The sequence below is a fragment of the Dendrobates tinctorius genome, unplaced genomic scaffold (genome assembly GCF_039654945.1).
Source record: "Dendrobates tinctorius isolate UK_male_01 unplaced genomic scaffold, ASM3965494v1 ptg000060l, whole genome shotgun sequence".
NCBI lineage: Eukaryota > Metazoa > Chordata > Amphibia > Anura > Dendrobatidae > Dendrobates > Dendrobates tinctorius.
In genome coordinates, this window is record NW_027361728.1 from 23,974,398 (window position 1) to 23,994,428 (window position 20,031).

Below are 20,031 nucleotides of genomic sequence, written 5' to 3' on the forward strand. Positions count from 1 at the left end.
TGATGGCTGGTTTAAAAGGATATTGGCAGTGTTTCCTTCTTTTCACTTTCCAGATGAGAACTGGCCATGTCAGTCTCATTCAAGGGTTAAAGCAGGTCATTCAGACAATCGACTTCTGTTATGTTGTCTGAAAAGTAAAGTGCTGCGGAATATGTCGGCGCTACAGAAATAAAATTATAATTATTAGACCGCCATGGCATTTGTAGATTTTATGTCTCCGATAGTCTCTCAAGAAGCCTTCCTCCTCTACTAGAGTTTAGATGGGAGGTCAAGGCTGAGAATTTGGATTCTCTTCCCCCAGCTTGGACAGAAAATTTTGAATGCCTGCTTTGCTCAGGATTCTTCATTTTCAGCCCAGAACCATTTTTTGTTGCAGATGCCCCCAGGCATCACCCATAGCATCCAGATAGACCTTTCCTCTTTTATACAATCACTTAGTCATTTAATTTATCGTCAGGACTGGTGGGCCAGCAGTTCGGAAGGCTTTGGGCCTTTCAGGTTATTTTTTTTTCTGACTAGGATTAGAGAACAAAGGCCTTAGATGTCATGTTTCTACCAATAAATTTAGAAAGGTTCTCAAGTAAGAACAAGAGGCTATCGGCAGTGCTCCTATGTTGATATCCTTTTTAATTTTTGCATGCTTGTCTTGAACCTGAGTTGACTCCAAAGGGCTAGATTCCTGCTATGGCTATCCTGGCCCAGCAGATTTTGTAAGCTATAGGTCAGGACTGCCTGCCCGGCCAAGGGGGATTTCAATCGGGTCTTGGACGTCCTTCATTCCCCTGCATTCAGTCCAATCAGAGACACCTCTCTATTTCGACATTCCGGTCTAGTGAGCTCTTCAATCAGGCAAGGTTCCAAAGTTGCACTGACCGGTCTGGTGTTTGGCTCCCGCTTTTCTCCTAAGTGTGATTCTCAGCCTTTCACCTTAATGAGGAGGTAGCTCTCCTTTTCAGTACTTCACCTCTCATCTCCCGGAGAGTTTCTTATACAGTTAGATGTGGGCAGAGCTCTCCTTGGTGTCTCTCAGCTCCATTCAGACATTCGATTGCCTTGTGGATCATCCCGGTAAGATCTGGTTGCGGTCAGACTGCCTCCTGGGCTACCACTGTTCTCTGGTTTCAATCCACTAATGTAGAATACCAGACTAAGCTAGAGTGCCAGGGCACAGCTCTCTGCCTCCCATGTGGTAGAAGCCTCCAGGACTTACAGTTCCAAGTATCTGTTCTTCTATCCCATAAGGTCGCTACTTGGTCTTCTGTCCACAGCATTGTAGAGGTCTTACTTTTGCATCTAATGCAAGTTTTTGCAGAATGGTACTGCAAGTATCAGTTGCTAGGGTAGTAACCTGAGGGATTGCCATTTCTCCTTCTGCAGTACTGGCATTAGTTTTCCCACCCCAGGGAAAGGTTTAGGACACCCCATGGTTCCTCTGTAACCCCAGTAAAGTGACCGAATTTTACAAGGTTTTGGTACTTACCATAAAATCTCTTTGTTATAGTCTTCATTAAAGGATATAGCACCCTCCCTTGTTTGTTTTTTTTTGGGGGGAGGGAGTTTGCTCCTCCAACTGATTTTGCACTGAGCAACTGGGTGTAGTTTGCCCTGGTGTATTCTGGTGGGGAGGAGTCAGTTTTTTTTCCCCCTTAAAATATACTTTGTGTTAGGCTCTAGGTGGCAGGATATAAACCCATTGTTCCTGTGTCCCCAATGAAGGCTATGGGATGGAGGATATGTATGATGGGTATATGAGCACGGGACTATGGGATAGAGGATAATCATTATAATTTGTTATAACTAACCACAGTTCGTTACTATGCCCGGGCAATGCTGGGCTCTTCAGCTAGTATTATATAAACTGGCAATATACTGCAAAGTCCAGTCCTCTAGAAGATGGTCTTTAATGCAATATTAAGTGGTCTTAAAAAGGTGCCTTTCTTTTGCACTCACAGCCTCTCCTGTATCTCCTTACCGCCAGCAGCATGGGACGTATGGCGGCACTAGTACCCAGCGGCGTCTTAGCAAGGAAAAGAAGGACACCAGCACTAATCAAGGTAATGCATACCTTTTACAGCCAGCAAAAATCAGGCAACTGATTAGCGCAACAGGCACAAGGCATCACCTAAAACAGTGCTGTGACAAATCCAACCAGACAGACGAAGATGAAGAGGTGGCACTCAGTGTATGGATAAAAAAAACCCTTCTTTATTGTAGGAGATTAAAACATGGATTCAGGGGAGTGAGCCATGCATGTTGTCTTTCTGCCTTCTCCATCGCTGCCACACGGACCCTCTGCCCCTGACAAATTACAGCCAGGGAGAGAAACTTACATTATGGTAATTCAGGCTGTATTCTGCTCCAGTGCGCCCGATCAGCTCAGCTGCATAACCACGTCCCACAAGATGTCCTACAACCACATCTCTATTGTGCTGCTAAACATTTTCTATCTGAGATGTTTTCTGAGAAATAGTCATTTTTGGTTGGCAACAGTAAAAAGAAACAGAAGTTATATACGGTATATTTAGGCAGCAATTTTAATTTTGAACCATTCATCAGTTTGCTCAACAAAAATGCTAAATAAAATTAACAAAAAAAAAAAAATGAAGTAAAGTTTCCTTAAATATAAAAAAAAAAATGCAGAGTCTAACAAATTGTGTGTTGATCCTGATGCCTGTTCTGTATACCACATTGCCAGAATCCGCACTTATCAAGGAGTCTTAGGAAAGGGGAAGTTCCAAGGGAGGATTATAAAATTGGAGGTTATTGCTTGGAAACAAATGCTGTGTGCAAATGCTTGCTATCCAGATTTCTATTGAGGAGTAGAACGTCTATAGGAGGCTGTTAACTACAAAAGAAGTCCGTTGGTTTCCTGAGTGCACTAAAGCTATTTCAGAAAAGGGCACAAGACGGGGCAGTGGCCTGAAAAGGATTAAGGGCATTTTCTTTCTACACACTGTTTCCCTCCTTCTTCATATTCTTGTTTAGAAATCCACATCTGTTGGAATGTACCCTGCAAGAAAGAACACGTAGATTGAGAAGTCGTAAGGTCATATTTATATCAGCACTAGCTGAAGAGCCCGGCGTTGCCTGGGCATAGTAACCAACTGTGGTTAGTTATAATAAATTATAATGATTATATTGTACATAAAAACATTTCACATCATATATTCAACACTACAGGTTTGCAACACAAATTAACTAAACGATTACCCAAGTATTGACAGTATTTTTTTTTTCAACTCATTCAAGAGCCTTTTGATAAACATGTGTATCTGTGTATCTAACCCTATCCTGTGTGATACTCTCTGCTGAGCTGTGTATCTAATCCTATCATGTGTTACTGACTGCTCAGCCGTGTATCTAATCCTACCCTGTGTGATACTGACTGCTGAGCAGTGTATCTAACCCTATCCTGTGTGAAACTGACTGCTGAGCCGTGTATCTAATCCTATACTGTGTGATACTGACTGCTGAGCCGTGTATCTAATCCTATCCTGTGTGATACTGACTGCTGAGCCGTGTATCTAATCCTATCCTGTGTGATACTGACTGCTGAGCCGTGTATCTAATCCTATCCTGTGTGATACTGACTGCTGAGCTGTGTATCTAATCCTATTCTGTGTGATACTGTCTGCTGAGCCGTGTATATAATCCTATCCTGTGTGATACCGACTGCTGAGCCGTGTGTCTAATCCTATCCTATGTGATAATGTCTGCTGAGCCGTGTGTCTAATCCTATCCTGTGTGATACTGTCTGCTGAGCCGTGTATCTAATCCTATCCTGTGTGATACTGGGCTCCCCCTGCAGTCTGTGTCAGAGGGTGGTCTGTGTTGGCACGGTAATAAATTGTGTTATTTCCAGCTTTACAGAAGGACGATAACACCATAGAAATGATAATAGGCAAAATTGTTTAGTGAATTGGAACGCGCAGGGTTAAAATTTCGCCTCACAACATAGCCTAAGACGCTCTCGGGGTCCAGACGTGTGACTGTGCAAAATTTTGTGGCTGTAGCTGCGACAGTGCAGATGCCAATCCCGAACATACATACACACACACACACACACACACAAACACTGAGCTTTATATATTAGATTTTGTCTTCACCATGCCAAAAAAATCATCAAAAATTAAGTTAATGCGGTTCATGGCAGCACTAGCTCCATGTCTCCACATTCTGAACTGACATTGCTTTGTACATCACAATTAGGCAATGTGTTCATGGACAAATCTAATTCCGGACCAATGTCCTTTCTTTCACGTCAGGACTGTTAAGACAAAATATCTTTTGGCCACCAAATGTAATGCAAAACAGGTTCAAATTTGCAATTGACAATCTACAGGCCATACAATGTTGAAATGCAATCATTAGTTGTAGAAGCTACTAAAAGTAGATAGGCCGACAAGCGGCAAACACAGCAAGTCATCATTGATTCCTTCCTGAAATGTTACCCAGGTGCACGCGTGCATGTAGTAAGAAAGGGTCCAGTGGTCAGGCACTTTTTTTTTTCTTTTTAAATAAGAGAAAGATCATTTCTGTATGGCACAGGTCAGGAAAAAATGAGCGAGGTTGACTTCTTTCAGCATAACCACCTTCACTACTGTAATAGCAGCAATAATGCTGCCCTTCATCTATATAGCCATTGTTGGTCTATGCAAGTGGAGCTTCTTAAGTGCATAATAGAAATATTCCAGAAAGGTGTTAGAAGTTAACAGAAAAGGGCTAAAACCTATTACTAACTGCACCTCGCTTAAATTTTCCCACAATTACTTTGCCACTATCCTTGCATAGGCCCTTAAAATTATTGCTACATTAATCTCTACTCTCCTTCGCTATCCCCAAACTCCACCACCCACATATTTATCTCTCCTTCCCTGACCTGCTCCTAAACCTCAGAACACTCTTTTTAAAAACACAAAAACCATGTACTCTCCTCTCACCTGCTCTCCCTTTCTCTGCTGGCGATATGCCTCCTATTCCTGGCTTTTCACAGTTAAAACCTAACATTTTTCCTTCCTATCAATCCACAGCTACTATAAACTACCACAATCTCTCCAACCAAAAACCCATTCACTTGACCCCCACATCCCCTCTCTCTGGAGAATTATGGAACGGCAGCTCCATTTGTACTTAACAGGTTATTCACAACCTCTTTACTTACTCAATATATCCTTTTTGGGCTTCACTGAAACATGTCTTACACCTCACCCTTTGACACAGCCTCCTCTGCTTCATTGTATTATGGTTGCCTTCACTTAACCAACACTCCTCTCCATGATAAACATGGTGGAGTAGTTGGCCTTCTCCTTTCTAACATCTTCACTTTTAATCCTATCCCACCTCTACACTCCCTTATTTTGAAGTGTACTCTTGTCCATATCCTCCCTTCAACTTACAAAAGGCTGTCCTATACCGACCTCCAGGCTCTGCCACCGCCTTTATCGACCACTTCTCCACCAGGTTTTTACAATTTTCCCTCTGTTAACACGTTCACCATCATCCCCACTGACAACAACCAGTAAGCAACTTCCAAAGCCTTGTTAATCACTTCATTGTTTGGTCTCACACAACAGTCCTCCACATCCACCCAAACAGATTAACATACACTAGACCTCCTCTTTACCACCCTTAGATCCCTGTCTAACCTCACCTCTCCCCCTGACCACTATCTACTCACTTTCTTGTCACTGTCCTCGTCACCTGCCCCCACAGTCCAGCAGCTAGCACACCCTAAAAAGAAACCTTTATTATCTAGACATTCACTCTCCCTCTACCGCGGTCTACCATATCCTCACTGCACAAAACACACAGCCAGTTTTCTATAATGCCACACTCGCATCAGCTATTAAAACATACCAACCTCACAAAAAAGCGTCGGAAAGTATCCAGGGTTGCAGAGCAACACTGTAAAATAAAAAGGTACTTACAGGAACACTCCACTACATTCAAATAAGCAATTTTCACATTAAATTTGGCCTTTACCTCTGCTACACAAGACTTTTACAAGACTTATAACATCACTATCAAGATATTCAATATTAACTCCTTCCTCGGTCCACCATTGCACCCTCCGACCTCGCACAGTTTTGCAGAAGACTTTGCTGCACATTTTTAAAAAAAGTAAGATTGAACAGTAAACAAATGTCTGATTTGGTCTATCACCACAACCCCTTAACATAAACAGACCAATGACCTTCCTCATAAACTTAATTTCCAACATCACTGAAGGCTTACCCATATTCTCTCTATATCACACTTCACCACTTGAGCCTATTACTTCCCATCTCCTCCAACTTCACCACACTGCTTATCCTCACCCTAACCTATCTCTTCAACAGATCATTAACCTTTGTTGCATATATGAAAGCAGAAGGAAAGACACCAATCACTCCCATCCTAAAGAAGCCATCCCTTGGCTCAACTGCTATGTCCACCTATCGCACCATATTCCTACTCCCATTTCCCTCCAACCTCTTTGAATTATACATCCACACAATTTTTCCTACCTCTCATCCAATTCGCTCACTGACAACCTACAATCCAGCTTCCGACCCCACCATTCAAAAAATATCCTAACTAAAATTACTAATGATTTACTTACCACAATACTCTGTACGCCTCCTCCTTGACCATTCCTTTGCCTTTGAAACATTTCACCTCCACTTCATGCCAAATATACGCTCTCCTATTGGTATCAAAGACATTGTCCACTCCTAGATCTCCTCATAACTCACAATCTGCACATTTATTGTCTTACACTCTCAAACTACTTCCTCAACCAGCCCTTTGATGGTGTCCCTCAAGGCTCTTTCCTGGTACCCCTGCTCTTCTCCATTTTTACCTCTGACCTGGGACAACTCAAAGTCCCACGGCTTCCACTACCACTCAAATTTCACTCTCTGGTATTCTGGATAGCAAAGAGCCGACATCCGGTCAAAAGTGTCTAACCCCCTACCTGATATATATATCATTATATATATCATTGTAAACAACAAACACATTCCCCGATACCACAAGTCCACTGCCTTGGGGAGTACTCCTTTGACCCTGCCCTTCAAAACACACATCCACACAGCCTTACAATTCCAACTCATATTTCCAGAATTTGTTCCTTAAAGCCTGAATCTAACAAAATTTTAGATGCAGCTCTCCTCTTCCACCTCAACTATGGCAATTTTCTCCTATGTGGCCACCCAATTAACACTAACACCTCTCCAGCCCATCCTTATCTCTACTGCCCGATTATTCCACCCCTCTGATCTACAAATAGCTTTATTGGTTTCCAATTGCACAACAAATCCAGTTTAATTTACTAACAGTGACCTACAAGATGGTCTATAATCTGAGACCTCCATACATCTCCAAACTAATCTCCCGAGAACCTCCCACATGTAGTTTAAATTCCTCAACAAGACCTCCATCTCTCCCCTAAGCTCATACGTTCCTCACCCAATCACCTCCAAGACTCCTCCCAAGCATTACTCATACTCTAGAATTCAGAGCCTCAACAAGTCCAATTTTCTCCCACTTTCAGAACCTTCAGACGGAACTTGAAAGCACAACTCCACTGGAAAACCTTCAGCTTGCAATGAAACTGCCGTCATGTCCCCATCATGCTGTAACCTCTCATCCTACTGTCTCATTCCCCTGTAAACTCTCTTTACCAGTTTGTCAACTATAATTTTATATTTCTATAAATACCTTTTTCACATGTTAAGTAAATAATCACTGGTAATTAATAAAAAATTATAATAATTGTTCACTTACCAAAGAGGCAAGGATAGAACCACCAATCCAAGAACTAAACCTTCGTTCTACTGTTGTGTTATTTGCAATTAGCTTTAACCTCATGCTCTGAAAAGGCAAAAAAAAAAAAAAAAAATTAAGGTTATAGACTATATTCTCTCAGCTTAAAGGCCTTTACTGGCTAGCCAAGCAGTTGAGTACTTCAATTTTTACTAGCCATAAAAAACACCAGGCATGCCACATGTAGTAGGAGGTTCGCAGGGCCTTGTCCAGCAACAAAATATATTACAGACATAGCTACTGGGTCTTGCAAATCTGTTTGCTCAACTATAAATATATGCAATGTTTTAGAAACTGACCACATAAAATGAATAAGACATTTATTTCCAAATGCTATTAGACCTTTAACCCCGGAGCTTTTTTTGGTTTTGCATTTTCGTTTTTCGCTCCCCTCCTTCCAAGAGCCATAACTTTTTTATTTTTCCGTCAGTATGGCCATGTGAGGGCTTATTTTTTGTGGGACAAGTTGTACTTTTGAACAACACCATACCATGTCATGTACTAGAAAACGGGAAAAATAAAATTCCAAGTGTGGTGAAATTGCAAAAAAAGTGCAATCCCACACTTGTTTTTTGCTAGGTTCACTAAATGCTAAAATTGACCTGCCATTAGGATACTCCAGGTCATTACGAGTTCATAGACACCAAACTAGTCTAAGTGGTGAAAAAAAAAAATTAAAATTCCAAACTTTGCTATAAAAAAAAATTGCACCATGTTCAGATACCTATAGCGTCTGTTTTTTGTGATCTCGGGTTGAGTGAGGGCTTATTTTCTGCGCACCGAGCTCATGCTTTTAATGATACCATTTTGGTGCAGATACGGTCTTTTGATCGCCCATTATTACATTTTAATGCAATGTCACGGCGACCAAAAAACATAATTCTGGCGTTTTGAATTTTTTTTCTCTCTCTACGTCGTTTAGCGATCGGGTTAATGCTTTTTTTTTTTTTTTTTTTTTTTTAATTGATAGATCGGACGATTCTGAACTTGGCGATACCAAATATGTGTATGTTGGATTTTATTTTATTTTGAATGGGGCGAAAGGGCGGGTGATTTGAATTTTTTTTTTTTTTTATATTTTTAAACTTTTTTTTAACTTTTGCCGTCCTTGTAGATTGTAAGCTTGCGAGCAGGGACCTCACTCCTAATGTCATTGTTTGAATTGTCTTAACTTGTATTGAATTTGTCTGTACATGTCCCCGCTTAATTGTAAAGTGCTGCGGAATATGTTGGCGCTATATAAATAAAAATTATTATTATTATTATTATGCTTCAATAGTCTTCATAGGAGACTAGAAGCTGGCACAAATCAATCAGTTCAGCTACATAGAGGCGATGAGCAGATCGCCTCTATGTAGCAGAATTACTAACTTACTATGAGTGCTGACCACTGGGTGGCGCTCATAGCAATCTGGCACCGACAACCAGAGATCTCCAAGAGACACCGGTGACTCGCGATCATAGAATCGTAGAGTTGGAAGGGACCTCCTGGGCCATCTGGTCCAACCCCCTGCTCAAAGCAGGATTCGCTAAATCATCCCAGACAGATGTCTGTCCAGCCTCTGTTTGAAGACTTCCATTGAAGGAGAACTCACCACTTCTCGTGGCAGCCTGTTCCACTCATTGATCACTAACTGTCAAAAAGTTTTTTCTAATATCTAATCTGTATCTCCTCCCATTCAGTTTCATCCCATTGCTTCTAGTCTTTCCTTGTGCAAATGAGAATAAAGGTGATCCTTCTACAATGTGACAGCCCTTTAGATATTTGTAGACAGCTATTAAGTCTCCTCTCAGTCTTCTCTTTTGCAAGCTAAACATGCCCAAATCCTGCAACCTTTCCTCATAAGACAGGGTTTGCAGACCGGTCACCATTCTGGTCGCTCTTTTCTGAACTTGCTCCAGTTTGTTGATGTATTTTTTAAAATGTGGTGCCCAAAACTGGACACAATATTCCAGATGAGGTCTGACCAAAGGAGTAGAGGGCAATAATGACTTCACGTGATCTAGACTGTATGCTTCTGTTAATACATCCTAGAATTGCATTTGCCTTTTTTGCTGCTGCATCACACTGTTGACTCATATTCAGTCTGTGATCTATTAGTATACCCAAGTCTTTTTCACATGTGCTGTTGCTTAGCCCTATACCTCCCATTCTGTATATGCTTTTTTCATTTTTATTGCCCAGCTGTAGTACTTTGCATTTTTCCCTGTTAAAAAACATTCTGTTAGTTGCTGCCCACTGCTCCAGTTTATTTATATCTTTTTGAATCCTCTCTCTCTCTTCTCTAGTATTAGCTATCCCTCCTAGCTTTGTGTCATCAGCAAATTTAATCAGTTTACCCTCAATTCACATCACGTGACACGGGTCACCGGTGTGTGTATTTCTGGCCCGATGGCCGCAAGCGCCATTTAAATGCTGCTGTCAGCGTTTGACAGCGGCATTTAACTAGTTAATATCCAAGGGTTGGATCACGATTCCACCCGCGGCTATTGCAGGTACATGTCAGCTGTTCAAAACAGATGACATGTCCCGGGAAAGATGTGGGCTCACCACCGGACTCCACATCAAAGGCAAGGATACCGACATCGGCGTAATTATACGTCCGATATCGGTGAGGAGTTAAGGCATATTACATTCTTCCATAAAACTGCATTTGTCATCATAATCCCATTTGAAGTGAACCAGTCCCAAAAAGGACAAAACACGTACCGGTGGAGTCTTCTGTGAGAGTTCTCGTGTCAACCTGTCTGTAAAACCTTGTAACAAAGTATTACCTCCAGCAACGATAACACTGCCATACAATCCCTATGACGAGAACAAATAAGTCACTAAAAGCAAACAACCACTGTCCACCTAAAGCGAACAAGTCACCAGGTTTGGCCGATATGAGGTGTGGTCACCACCTTTCAGGTCTCATATATAGCATTCTATAATGCTGTATATCTGCCCCCAACCTGACCTGCAAGATAAGAGAGACCTTTTATTATTTTCACCTGCAGGGCGGTCCAGTCCTGCTGGTCTTGGCCCGGTGCCTCCCTTCTTGCAGATGACATGTTCTTACGCATCACGCTCCTGCGCAGGCGACCTGCTCTGGGAAAGATCAGAGAGCCCTGGAGCCTGCACACTGCTGTACTTTGCACTGCCCTGCGCAGGGGTGCGATGCCAGGGAGACTGTGTAGATGACATAGGGATGAGTCATCCACACGAAGCAAGGAGGAGGATGGCATGGCAAGAAGGGAGGTGCTGAACCAAGACCATCGACACCCATTGGACCGGACTATAATAAAAAGGCCTTTTTTTTCCCTTGCAGGTCCGGTTAGGAGCATATATACAGTATTATAGAACGATATATATATCAAGCCTGAAAGGTGGTGGTCTTATATCGGTCAAACCTAGTAACAGGCTCCCTTTAACTAAGTGATTGTGCCGTGTGAGCACTGGCAAAACGGCATTAGTATTCACATCCTGAACTGGCAAACATAAGGTTAGCCTTCACATATCAAACCATTAGGCTGATTAACAAGCTATTAGTAGCACTTACCGGTCTGATATCAATGTCACACATTCCAACACTTGTAGTTACTACATGACTGACCCCAAGCATAGTATTACCGGACAAACCCTGGAGACAAAAATACACTTTAGTATATGTCAAATGATCAATCGACTTTCATAGACAGTTGTATGTAGAATAAAAACGTTTAACTTCTTAACACTCCATGACATCATGCAACACGTCTGGGTGTTTGGAGCGGGCTCTGCTCCTGTGCCTCTTTTACACAGGCCAGAAGACAGCTACACTATACAGCCAGCATCGACCTTTAAAAGTAGTGATCAAAGGGATATCTTTTTAATACACTGAACAAAGGGTTCAGAATACATTTAAGAACACTTTTTGTGGACATAAATGTGCAATTAAAATGACTGCAGCTAACATGGAAACCACTAAATTTATCAAGAAAAAAGAAAAAACAAAAACTGACCTTAACATTTGAAGGATCAAACAATCCTTCTGGAATCTTCAGACGCTCAGCTCCAAAATCACAGTTATAACCATTTGGAAACTCGTAGTGAACAGTAGGCATCTGGGCTGCCACCCTGAGCAAACGTGACAGAACAGCACAAATAAATGCTCTCCACATTGTACCAGAAACATGTCCCTTGTGTGCACTGCAAAGATCACTGCCCGTTTTGCTCTATTTCGAAAGGGATAAAATCCGCAGTGAAAATTGACAAATGAATAAAAATTTAGCACTGCAAAAGATCTATAACATATTGATAAGATTTAATTAATCTCATCCACTTGTCGGCTACTGTAATCTCGTGTGGATTTTCTCTACCCAAATATGCAAACCTGGAAGACTTACTGCTCATCGTAGGTGGAATCCGACACTTGAAGAACGGACGCTTGAAAATCCTGTATTACAGACTAGTGAACAAAAGAAGGGAAATATGAATACCTTCAATGCAAAAGGAAGATAAAAACATATGTGCAACTAAAGTATCCTTGCACTTACACTACACATATAGTTGTGCCAAGAGCGAGTGACTTGAGGTAGCTTCTCTTTTCTCTTCCAATTAGCTGGAGCTCCCTCCCGTACGGCTTCCTGAAATGCCCAAAAATTGGATCTCATCACAGAACAGGTCATACCTTACACCTTTATTATATGTAGCCCATCAGGTCAAATTTAAAATTTACCCGGTTGCGCTCTTTTTTCCTAGAAAACTCGATTTACAGAGAAATTCTCTGCCAATCTCTGTCCCTTATTAGGATTCTCTGGGGCTTTGCAAGAGGCGGCGATAAGGAGATATATATATATTTTAACATTTTAATAGCGAATTAGAGAAAAAAAATCCACATTTGGATCTTTGTAAAGTTCAAGTAAATTTTAATTATACTCAGATTTTCTCAATATCTTTAGCATTAAATATCTCTTACCTTTGAAGCAATCATATATGGAGGGATCAAATCCACGCTCATTTCTTGAAATAACTCTCTACACTGCATAGTAATAAAGTCCCCTGCAAGAGGGGATTTTACAATACCTACATAAAAAAACAAAAAAAACAAGAAGAATCAAAAGTTAAAAACTCCTGAACAATGCTACAAGTTTAGGCCAAGTTCACACATTGAGTATTTGGTCAGTTTCTTAACCTCAGTGTTACGTGTTACAGAACCACTTAGCACCCAGAATATGTTGTGCAGTTATATGGATGTATAATAGGTTCTATGTGAGATGCATGCCCCTAATGCATCAGCATTCCCCTTTTGTCCGCCCTCCCCCCACCTTTGTAATTTCCACAGTAAACATCGGCAGGCTCCGGCCACCTGCGGCTTTTGTAATGTATGTCTGGCCTGCCGCTTTTCTATTGGCCAGCCCTCTGTATCTGTGTGATATATTCTGTGTCCTGTGAGTAAAGTGTTGTCAGACTGGAAATACATGGAGAAGCAGTGATCTTTTATATGCGCCCATGTAAACAGGGAATTACAGCCAGCGTCATTCATTCAGACTCCAGCCAACGCAGAGTGGACCTCCGAAAACACGGGGTGGTACTGAAAGAGGTACCCCAGCTTGGGTAGACCCTGTTACACTCAGTATTTGTAAGCCAAGTAGAATAGAAATACGTCACCACTTCTGTATTTATCACACACTCCTGGCTTTGGCTTATAAATACTGATGTAATAAACCAAATACTCAGTGTTAGACTGTGTGCCCACGATGCGATTTTTAAGCGTTTTTGCTGCGATTTTCGGCGCGAAAACATTTAAAAATCGTGTACAGAACGCACCCCATGCATTCCTATGGCATTCTGCACATGCTGTGCTAATGCTGCGCTTTTTTCCGCTGCGGAATCGCATCGCAGAAAAAAAAAAAAAAAAAAGAATCGCAGCATGCTCATTCTTTTGTGCGGAATCGCAAAGAATTGCCGCGATTCCGCACCCATAGGAATGCATGAGAATCGCTTACTTACCGCATGTGGCTATGCCCACCATGCGCGAAGTTAAGCGTCTCATGTGCGGTTGGTACCCACGTCCAGCGCAGCCTTCCCGGGCCTCAGCATTCCCAGTAATGCCTTGCGGCAAGGTCCTGTGATGACGTGGCCTCGTGAGATCGCTATAGCAATGCGAGACCAACGTCATCACAGGTCTCGCAAGGCATCGCTGGGAACGCTGAGGCCCGGGAAGGCAGCGCGGGACGTCGGAAGGTAAATATACCCCGATTTTGTATTTTTTTTTTTTAAATCATTTTTAACATTTTATCTTTTACTATTGATGCCGCATAGGCGGCCTCAATAGTAAAAAGCTGGTCACACTTGTCAAACACTGTTTGACGAGTGTGACCAAACTGTCAATCACATTCCAAGCGATGCTTCAAATCGCTTGGAAAGTGCTTGACTATCGCACGCGAAAATCGCGGCAAAATCGCGAACATAATCACGGTAAAATCGCGCTGAAAAAAACGTGCGATTTCTGGGAAGGAGTCCGGTTTTCATTGTCCGGATTAAAATCGCTACGTGGGCACATAGCCTGAATGTGGCCTTAATTCAAATCCAGGTGAATCTTCCATCAAAAGCTTCCAATAATCAAATTTACATCTAATCGTCATATGCAACAGTTTTTTAAAAAAATACTCAAAACTAAAATGATCTATGCTGATAAACAAATCGCATAGAAGAAACAAAAGAAAAACCCCGCTTTTAAAAAAAAAAAAAAAAAAAAACACACAGGCAGCAGACATTTTGACTTGGGAGAGGATTTTTCCCCCAAATGTGAAGAAAATAGGCTTCTGCCCAAAAGGTTTCTTTTTTTAAATTTTAATAATATAACAGGAAAGGAAAAAACAGGATTTTTTGGGTTGCTTACCGTAAAATCTGTTTCTCGGAGCCTTCATTGGGGGACACAGAGACCATGGGAGTATGCTGCTGCCACTAGGAGGCTGCCACTATGCACAAAAAAGGTTCGCTCCTCCTCCGCAGTGTACACCCCACCGACCGGCAGGAAATTCCTCAGTTAGTGAGAAAGCAGTAGGAGAAGTAACAGAATAGACTGAAAACAGGACAACTCAACTGTAAACAACCAACAAACATAACAACAGGAGTTGTAGAACATGGGAGGGTGCTGTGTCCCCCAATGAAGGCTTCGAGAAACAGATTTTACGGTAAGCAACCCAAAAAATCCTGTTTTCTCGTTCGCCTTATTGGGGGACACAGAGACCATGGAACGTCCCAAAGCAGTCCCTGGGGTGGGAAAACAAACTTCCATCAGGCCAGCGGACTCACCACCGCCACCTGCAGAATCCTCCTACCTAGGCTGGCGTCCGCCGAAGCGTAGGTGTGGACATTGTAGAATTTCACAAACGTATGAACCGACGACCAGGTTGCAGCTTTGCAAAGCTGCAGCGCAGAAGCCCTGTGGCGTACCGCCCAGGAGGCACCCACTGCCCGGGTAGAGTGCGCTCTGATCCCTGGAGGAGCCACTCGATGCTTAACTCGGTATGCCTCCAAGATAGCCGATCTGATCCAGAGAGCAATAGTGGCCTTTGAAGCTGGGTGACCTTTCCGCGCCCCATCTGGAACGATGAAAAGAGACTGTCTTTCGCAAGGAAGTCGTCCTGGATAGATAGACTCTCATCGCCCTGACCACATCCAGCTTGTTTAAGGAGCGCTCCCGAGGATGAGTTGGACTCGGACAGAAGGACGGAAGAACAATATCCTCATTGAGGTGGAAAGAGGACACCACCTTAGGTAGGAAAGAGGGCGGAAGCCGCAGAACTACCTTATCCTGGTGGAGTACCAAAAAAGGGGAACGGCAAGAAAGGGCCGCCAATTCCGACACGCGCCGGATGGAAGTGATGGCCACCAGAAAGGCCACCTTCCAAGAAAGGAGAGAAAGGGAAACGTCCCTGAGAGGTTCAAAAGGAGGACCCTGCAGAACCTCGAGAACCAGATTAAGATCCCAAGGATCTACGGGCGCTCGGAACGGAGGAGGCATGTGAGCCACGCCTTGAAGAAAGGTCTTGACCTGAGGACGGGCGGCCAACGTCTTCTGAAATAAAATGGACAGCGCCGAAACCTGACCCTTCAAAGAGCTGAGGGCAAGCCCCAAATCAAGCCCTGCCTGAAGAAACGCCAGAACCGAAGGGAGCGAAAAGCACATGGGCGCGATGTCATTGGCCTCGCACCAAGTGAAATAGGCCTTCCAGACACGGTAATAAATTTTGGAAGATGATGGCTTTCTGGCTCGGATCATGGTATGAATTATTCGATCGGAAAATCCTGCCCGTTTCAAAACCTCGGTCTCAACAGCCACGCCGTTAAATTGAGCGACCGAGAATTGGGGTGGCAAATCGGGCCTTGAGACAGCAGATCTGCCCTGTCTGGAAGCTTCCAGGGGGAATCCGCGAGAAGATCGACAATGTCCGCGAACCAAGACCTTCTGGGCCAATTCGGGGCGATGAGAATGACTGGGATTCCTTCTGCTTTGATCTTCTTCAACAGTTTGGGAAGAAGAGGCAGGGGAGGAAACCGGTAGGGGAGTTGGAACTGCGACCAAGGGACGGTCAGAGCGTCGGCGCCCACTGCCATAGGGTCTCGAGACCTGGATACAAACTGTGGGACTTTCCTGTTGAGGCGAGACGCCAGCAGATCTACGTCCGGGGTTCCCCATCGACGGCAGAGCAGATGAAACACCTCCGGATGTAGGGACCACTCTCCCGCCGCGAGACCCTCGCGGCTGAGAAAATCGGCGGCCCAGTTGTCTACGCCGGGAATGTGTACCGCGGAAATTGTCGGCACGGAAACCTCTGCCCAATGAAGAATCTTGGACACTTCTGCTAGGGCTGAGACACTCCGTGTCCCTCCTTGGCGGTTGACATATGCCACCGCTGTGGCATTGTCTGTCTGAATCCGGACAGGCAGGCCCCTGAGGAGCCTCTCCCAGTGAACAAGAGCCAGATGAATCGCTCATATCTCTAGGACGTTGATCGGCAGAGCTGATTCCTGAGACGACCATCGACCCTGAACAGTGTGATTGTGGAACACTGCCCCCAAGCCGAGGAGGCTGGCATCCGTTGTTGCAACCTGCCAGTGAATGGGAAGAAAAGACCATCCCTAGGAAATGAGAGGTGACGTCAACCACCAGTTGAGTGACCGTTTGATCCGGTGTGAAAGACGAACAGGACGATCCAGGGACAGAGCCGACCTGTTCCACCTCAACAGGATGACGTGTTGGAGAGGTCTGGCATGAAATTGGGCAAAGGGAACTGCCTCTATCGCCGCCACCATCTTTCCCAGGACCCTCATGGTTGTTCGGAGGGACGGAAATTGTGTTATCTGCAGCGATCGTACATCCTGCTGCAGGGAAAGAATCTTCTCTTGTGGGAGAAAGACCCTTGCCCGACGAGTGTCGAACAGTAGGCCCAGAAACACAAGCCGCTGAGTAGGAACCAGACAGGACTTTTTCCTGTTGACGATCCACCCGAAATTGGAAAGAGTGTCTAAGACGATCGTCAGACTTAGGCGAGCCTGTAGAAAAGAGGAAGCTTTGATCAGAATGTCGTTGAGGTACGGAAAAAGGACGAGACCTCTGATCCTCAACAATGCCATCAACGCAGCCATGATCTTCGTGAAGACTCTGGGTGCAGTGGCGAGACCGAAGGGCAGCGCGACGAACTGGTAATGTTCCTGGCGAATCGCAAACCGCAGGAACTTCTGATGTCCGGAGAATATGGGAACATGTAGATAGGCATCTTGGATGTCTATTGAACACATGAATTCCTGCTCCTCCATGGAAGAGATTACCGAACGAACTGACTCCATCCGGAAGTGGCGGAGGCGGAATCTTTTGTTGAGTAGCTTGAGATCCAAGATTGGTCGGACCGCCCCGTCTTTTTTCGCACCACAAAGAGGTTCGAATAAAACCCTGTGAAACGCTCCACCTCGGGAACTGACACAATCACCCCGGGACTGAGGAGAGAGGCGATGGCTGTAAAGAACCCCGGAATCAAGGCTGGATCTTTTGGAGGGCGGGATTCGAAGAAACGATCTCGCAGACGAGAAACGAACTCTAGCTTGTATCCTGACGATACAACCTCCCTGACCCAAGCGTCCTCCACTGAGGCCAGCCAGACCTCCCTGAAGAAGAGGAGTCGACCTCCCAATTGGAAGGGACCCTCGGAAGTCCGACGATAGTCATGCTGATGTGGACCGTCCAGATCTGGATCGTCTGCCCTGGGAAGAGTGTGATCGCCAGGAGGGGGTGGGTCTGAAGGAAACTTTCTATCCTGACGAGCCTGCGGTCTCTGTTGGTTGGAAGGGACGAAACTGACGCCTTAGTGGAGGTCTGCGAGGCTTCAACTGAGGGAGGAGGGAACTCATGCCTCCAGTGGCGTCCTTAATAATCTGATCCAATTGGGATCCAAAGAGGCGCATTCCCTGAAAAGGCAGATTAGTAAGAGACTTCTTAGAAGACAAGTCCGCCTGCCAGGCCTTGAGCCAAATCGTACGTCGGATTGCCACTACGTTACTTGACGCCTGAACCGCGCAGGATGCGGCATCCAAAGAAGCAGAAAGCAGATAATCCCCCGTATGGGAGATCTGATTGGCGAGATCGGCCAACCGCTCTGGTTGTGCTTTATCTAGGATGCCCTTACGAAGATCCTCTGCCCAAGTAGCTATGGCCTTTGCTAAGGCCAAGCTGAAGCAAAGATTGGACATACCGCCGCTGAAGCCGCTTCGAATGCAGACTTTGCTAGGGATTCTATAATCCTATCATTAGAATCCTTTAAAGACGCCACACCTGAAAGCGGGAGAACCGTGTTATTAGAAAGTCTGGACACGGGTGGGTCAACCGAGGGAGAAGCAGACCAGTTGTCCGTGAGCACTTTGGCAAACGGGTACAGCACGCCGAGACGCTTTCCTCTTTGAAAGCGTCTGGTCGGATCTTCTCTTTCCTTGGTAAAAATCTTTCCAAACTCGGAATGGAAAGGAAATACCCTGGAGGGTGTTTCCGCCCGTCTGAACGAAACCTCCTGATCTGAGGATTTCGCAGGGGAGTCAGCAATGTCGAAGGTATGGTGAATCGCTGCAATGAGGTCCTACACCGTAACCTTCATATTCACATCCTTGTCCAAATCCAGCTCTAAAATCCCCTCAGATGACCTGTCCGAGAACGCTTCACCTGACTCGGGAGTGGAGGCCCGGGAGGGAGGCTGCTGAGAAGGACTATGCGGTGAGATGGGACAAGGAGAGGATTCCGGCTGGAGATCCTGCATGTTTCTTTTGCGACTAACACTGGCTGGCTCACATGGAATCTCTTGAGACTTGCTGGACCCTGCAGAAGTGTCCAGGGGCAACTTATCGAGAACAGCTACTAGGGACCGAGACACCTTGGTTAGGTCTGCCACTGATTGTGATAGAGACGAAGCCCAGCTAGGCATGGGGGGGTTCACTCTCGCATGGAGCAGTAGATGGCTCCTGGATGGCATCGGGCTGAATCGGATTGCTGCAGTCTAGGCAGAGGGAAGTGGACTGACCTTAGGGAAGTTTGCGATTGCAAGAAGAGCACGCAAAGTACTTAACTAAGGTGCAGGAGGACGAGAGTGGTCAGACTTCGAATTAGACATACTGACGGACAGTCACTGAAGCAGTGCCGGAAGGTTGGGGGACAGGAGGCAGAGGAGGGTGTCAGTCTGCAGTCGCAGAGCTACTCACGGTCCGGTATCCTGTCGCAGCTTCCAGCAAATGAAGGTGCACGGCTCGTCTGGGCTTGCAGGGGGCAGGGCAGATAGGACAGCGTCCGGCTGACAGGCTGCGAAAATGGCAGTAGCCCGAGAACAGAGCAGGAAGCGCGCGCTTCCCTGCAGAGACCGAGGAAGAAGATGGGCGGGGCTAACCGCCGATGCTAAGAATGGCGCCATCCTATCCAGACTGGGGTGGGTGGAGACAGCGCCGCCTCAGGGAGACCTAGAGTGAGGGGAGAAGGCGGTGGGCAGGCTTAAAGCGGGCGGGAGGAAAGCCCGCCTGAGAAAGGCGGCGGGGGGCGTGGCCGCGACGCAGGACAAGGCCCAAGATGAAGCCGGGGCCTGGATTAGATGAGGCGGCCGCCTGTCAGCGCGGAGGCCCCGCAGCACTGCCGCGGTGACCGCTCCCGAGGATCGCAGGGGCCGGACGGGAGAAAATCCCGCCTAGGAATGCCCTGGGGGCGAAGTTGCGGCAGAACAGGC

The 20,031-nt window shown here is 45.2% G+C and overlaps 1 protein-coding gene across 2 annotated transcripts in view; it reads right to left on the reverse strand.

The window, feature by feature from the left end:
* Positions 1-2,506: 2,506 nt before the first annotated feature.
* Positions 2,507-20,031, reverse strand: part of LOC141092546 (actin-like protein 6A) — a 55,311-nt gene continuing 37,786 nt past the window's right edge. Inside the window, exons 7-14 of one of the 2 annotated variants that reach the window (XM_073578788.1) lie at positions 12,747-12,853; positions 12,325-12,414; positions 12,175-12,236; positions 11,791-11,905; positions 11,349-11,429; positions 10,517-10,612; positions 7,768-7,854; positions 2,507-3,010 (exon numbers count right to left, since the gene is read on the reverse strand). In XM_073578788.1, coding sequence (XP_073434889.1) covers positions 2,930-3,010; positions 7,768-7,854; positions 10,517-10,612; positions 11,349-11,429; positions 11,791-11,905; positions 12,175-12,236; positions 12,325-12,414; positions 12,747-12,853 — 719 coding nt within the window. In that variant the 3' untranslated portion in view covers positions 2,507-2,929. Of the gene's footprint in view, positions 6,686-7,767; positions 7,855-10,516; positions 10,613-11,348; positions 11,430-11,790; positions 11,906-12,174; positions 12,237-12,324; positions 12,415-12,746; positions 12,854-20,031 lie in introns of both variants that reach the window. The other variant, XM_073578789.1, reaches the window with a different exon arrangement.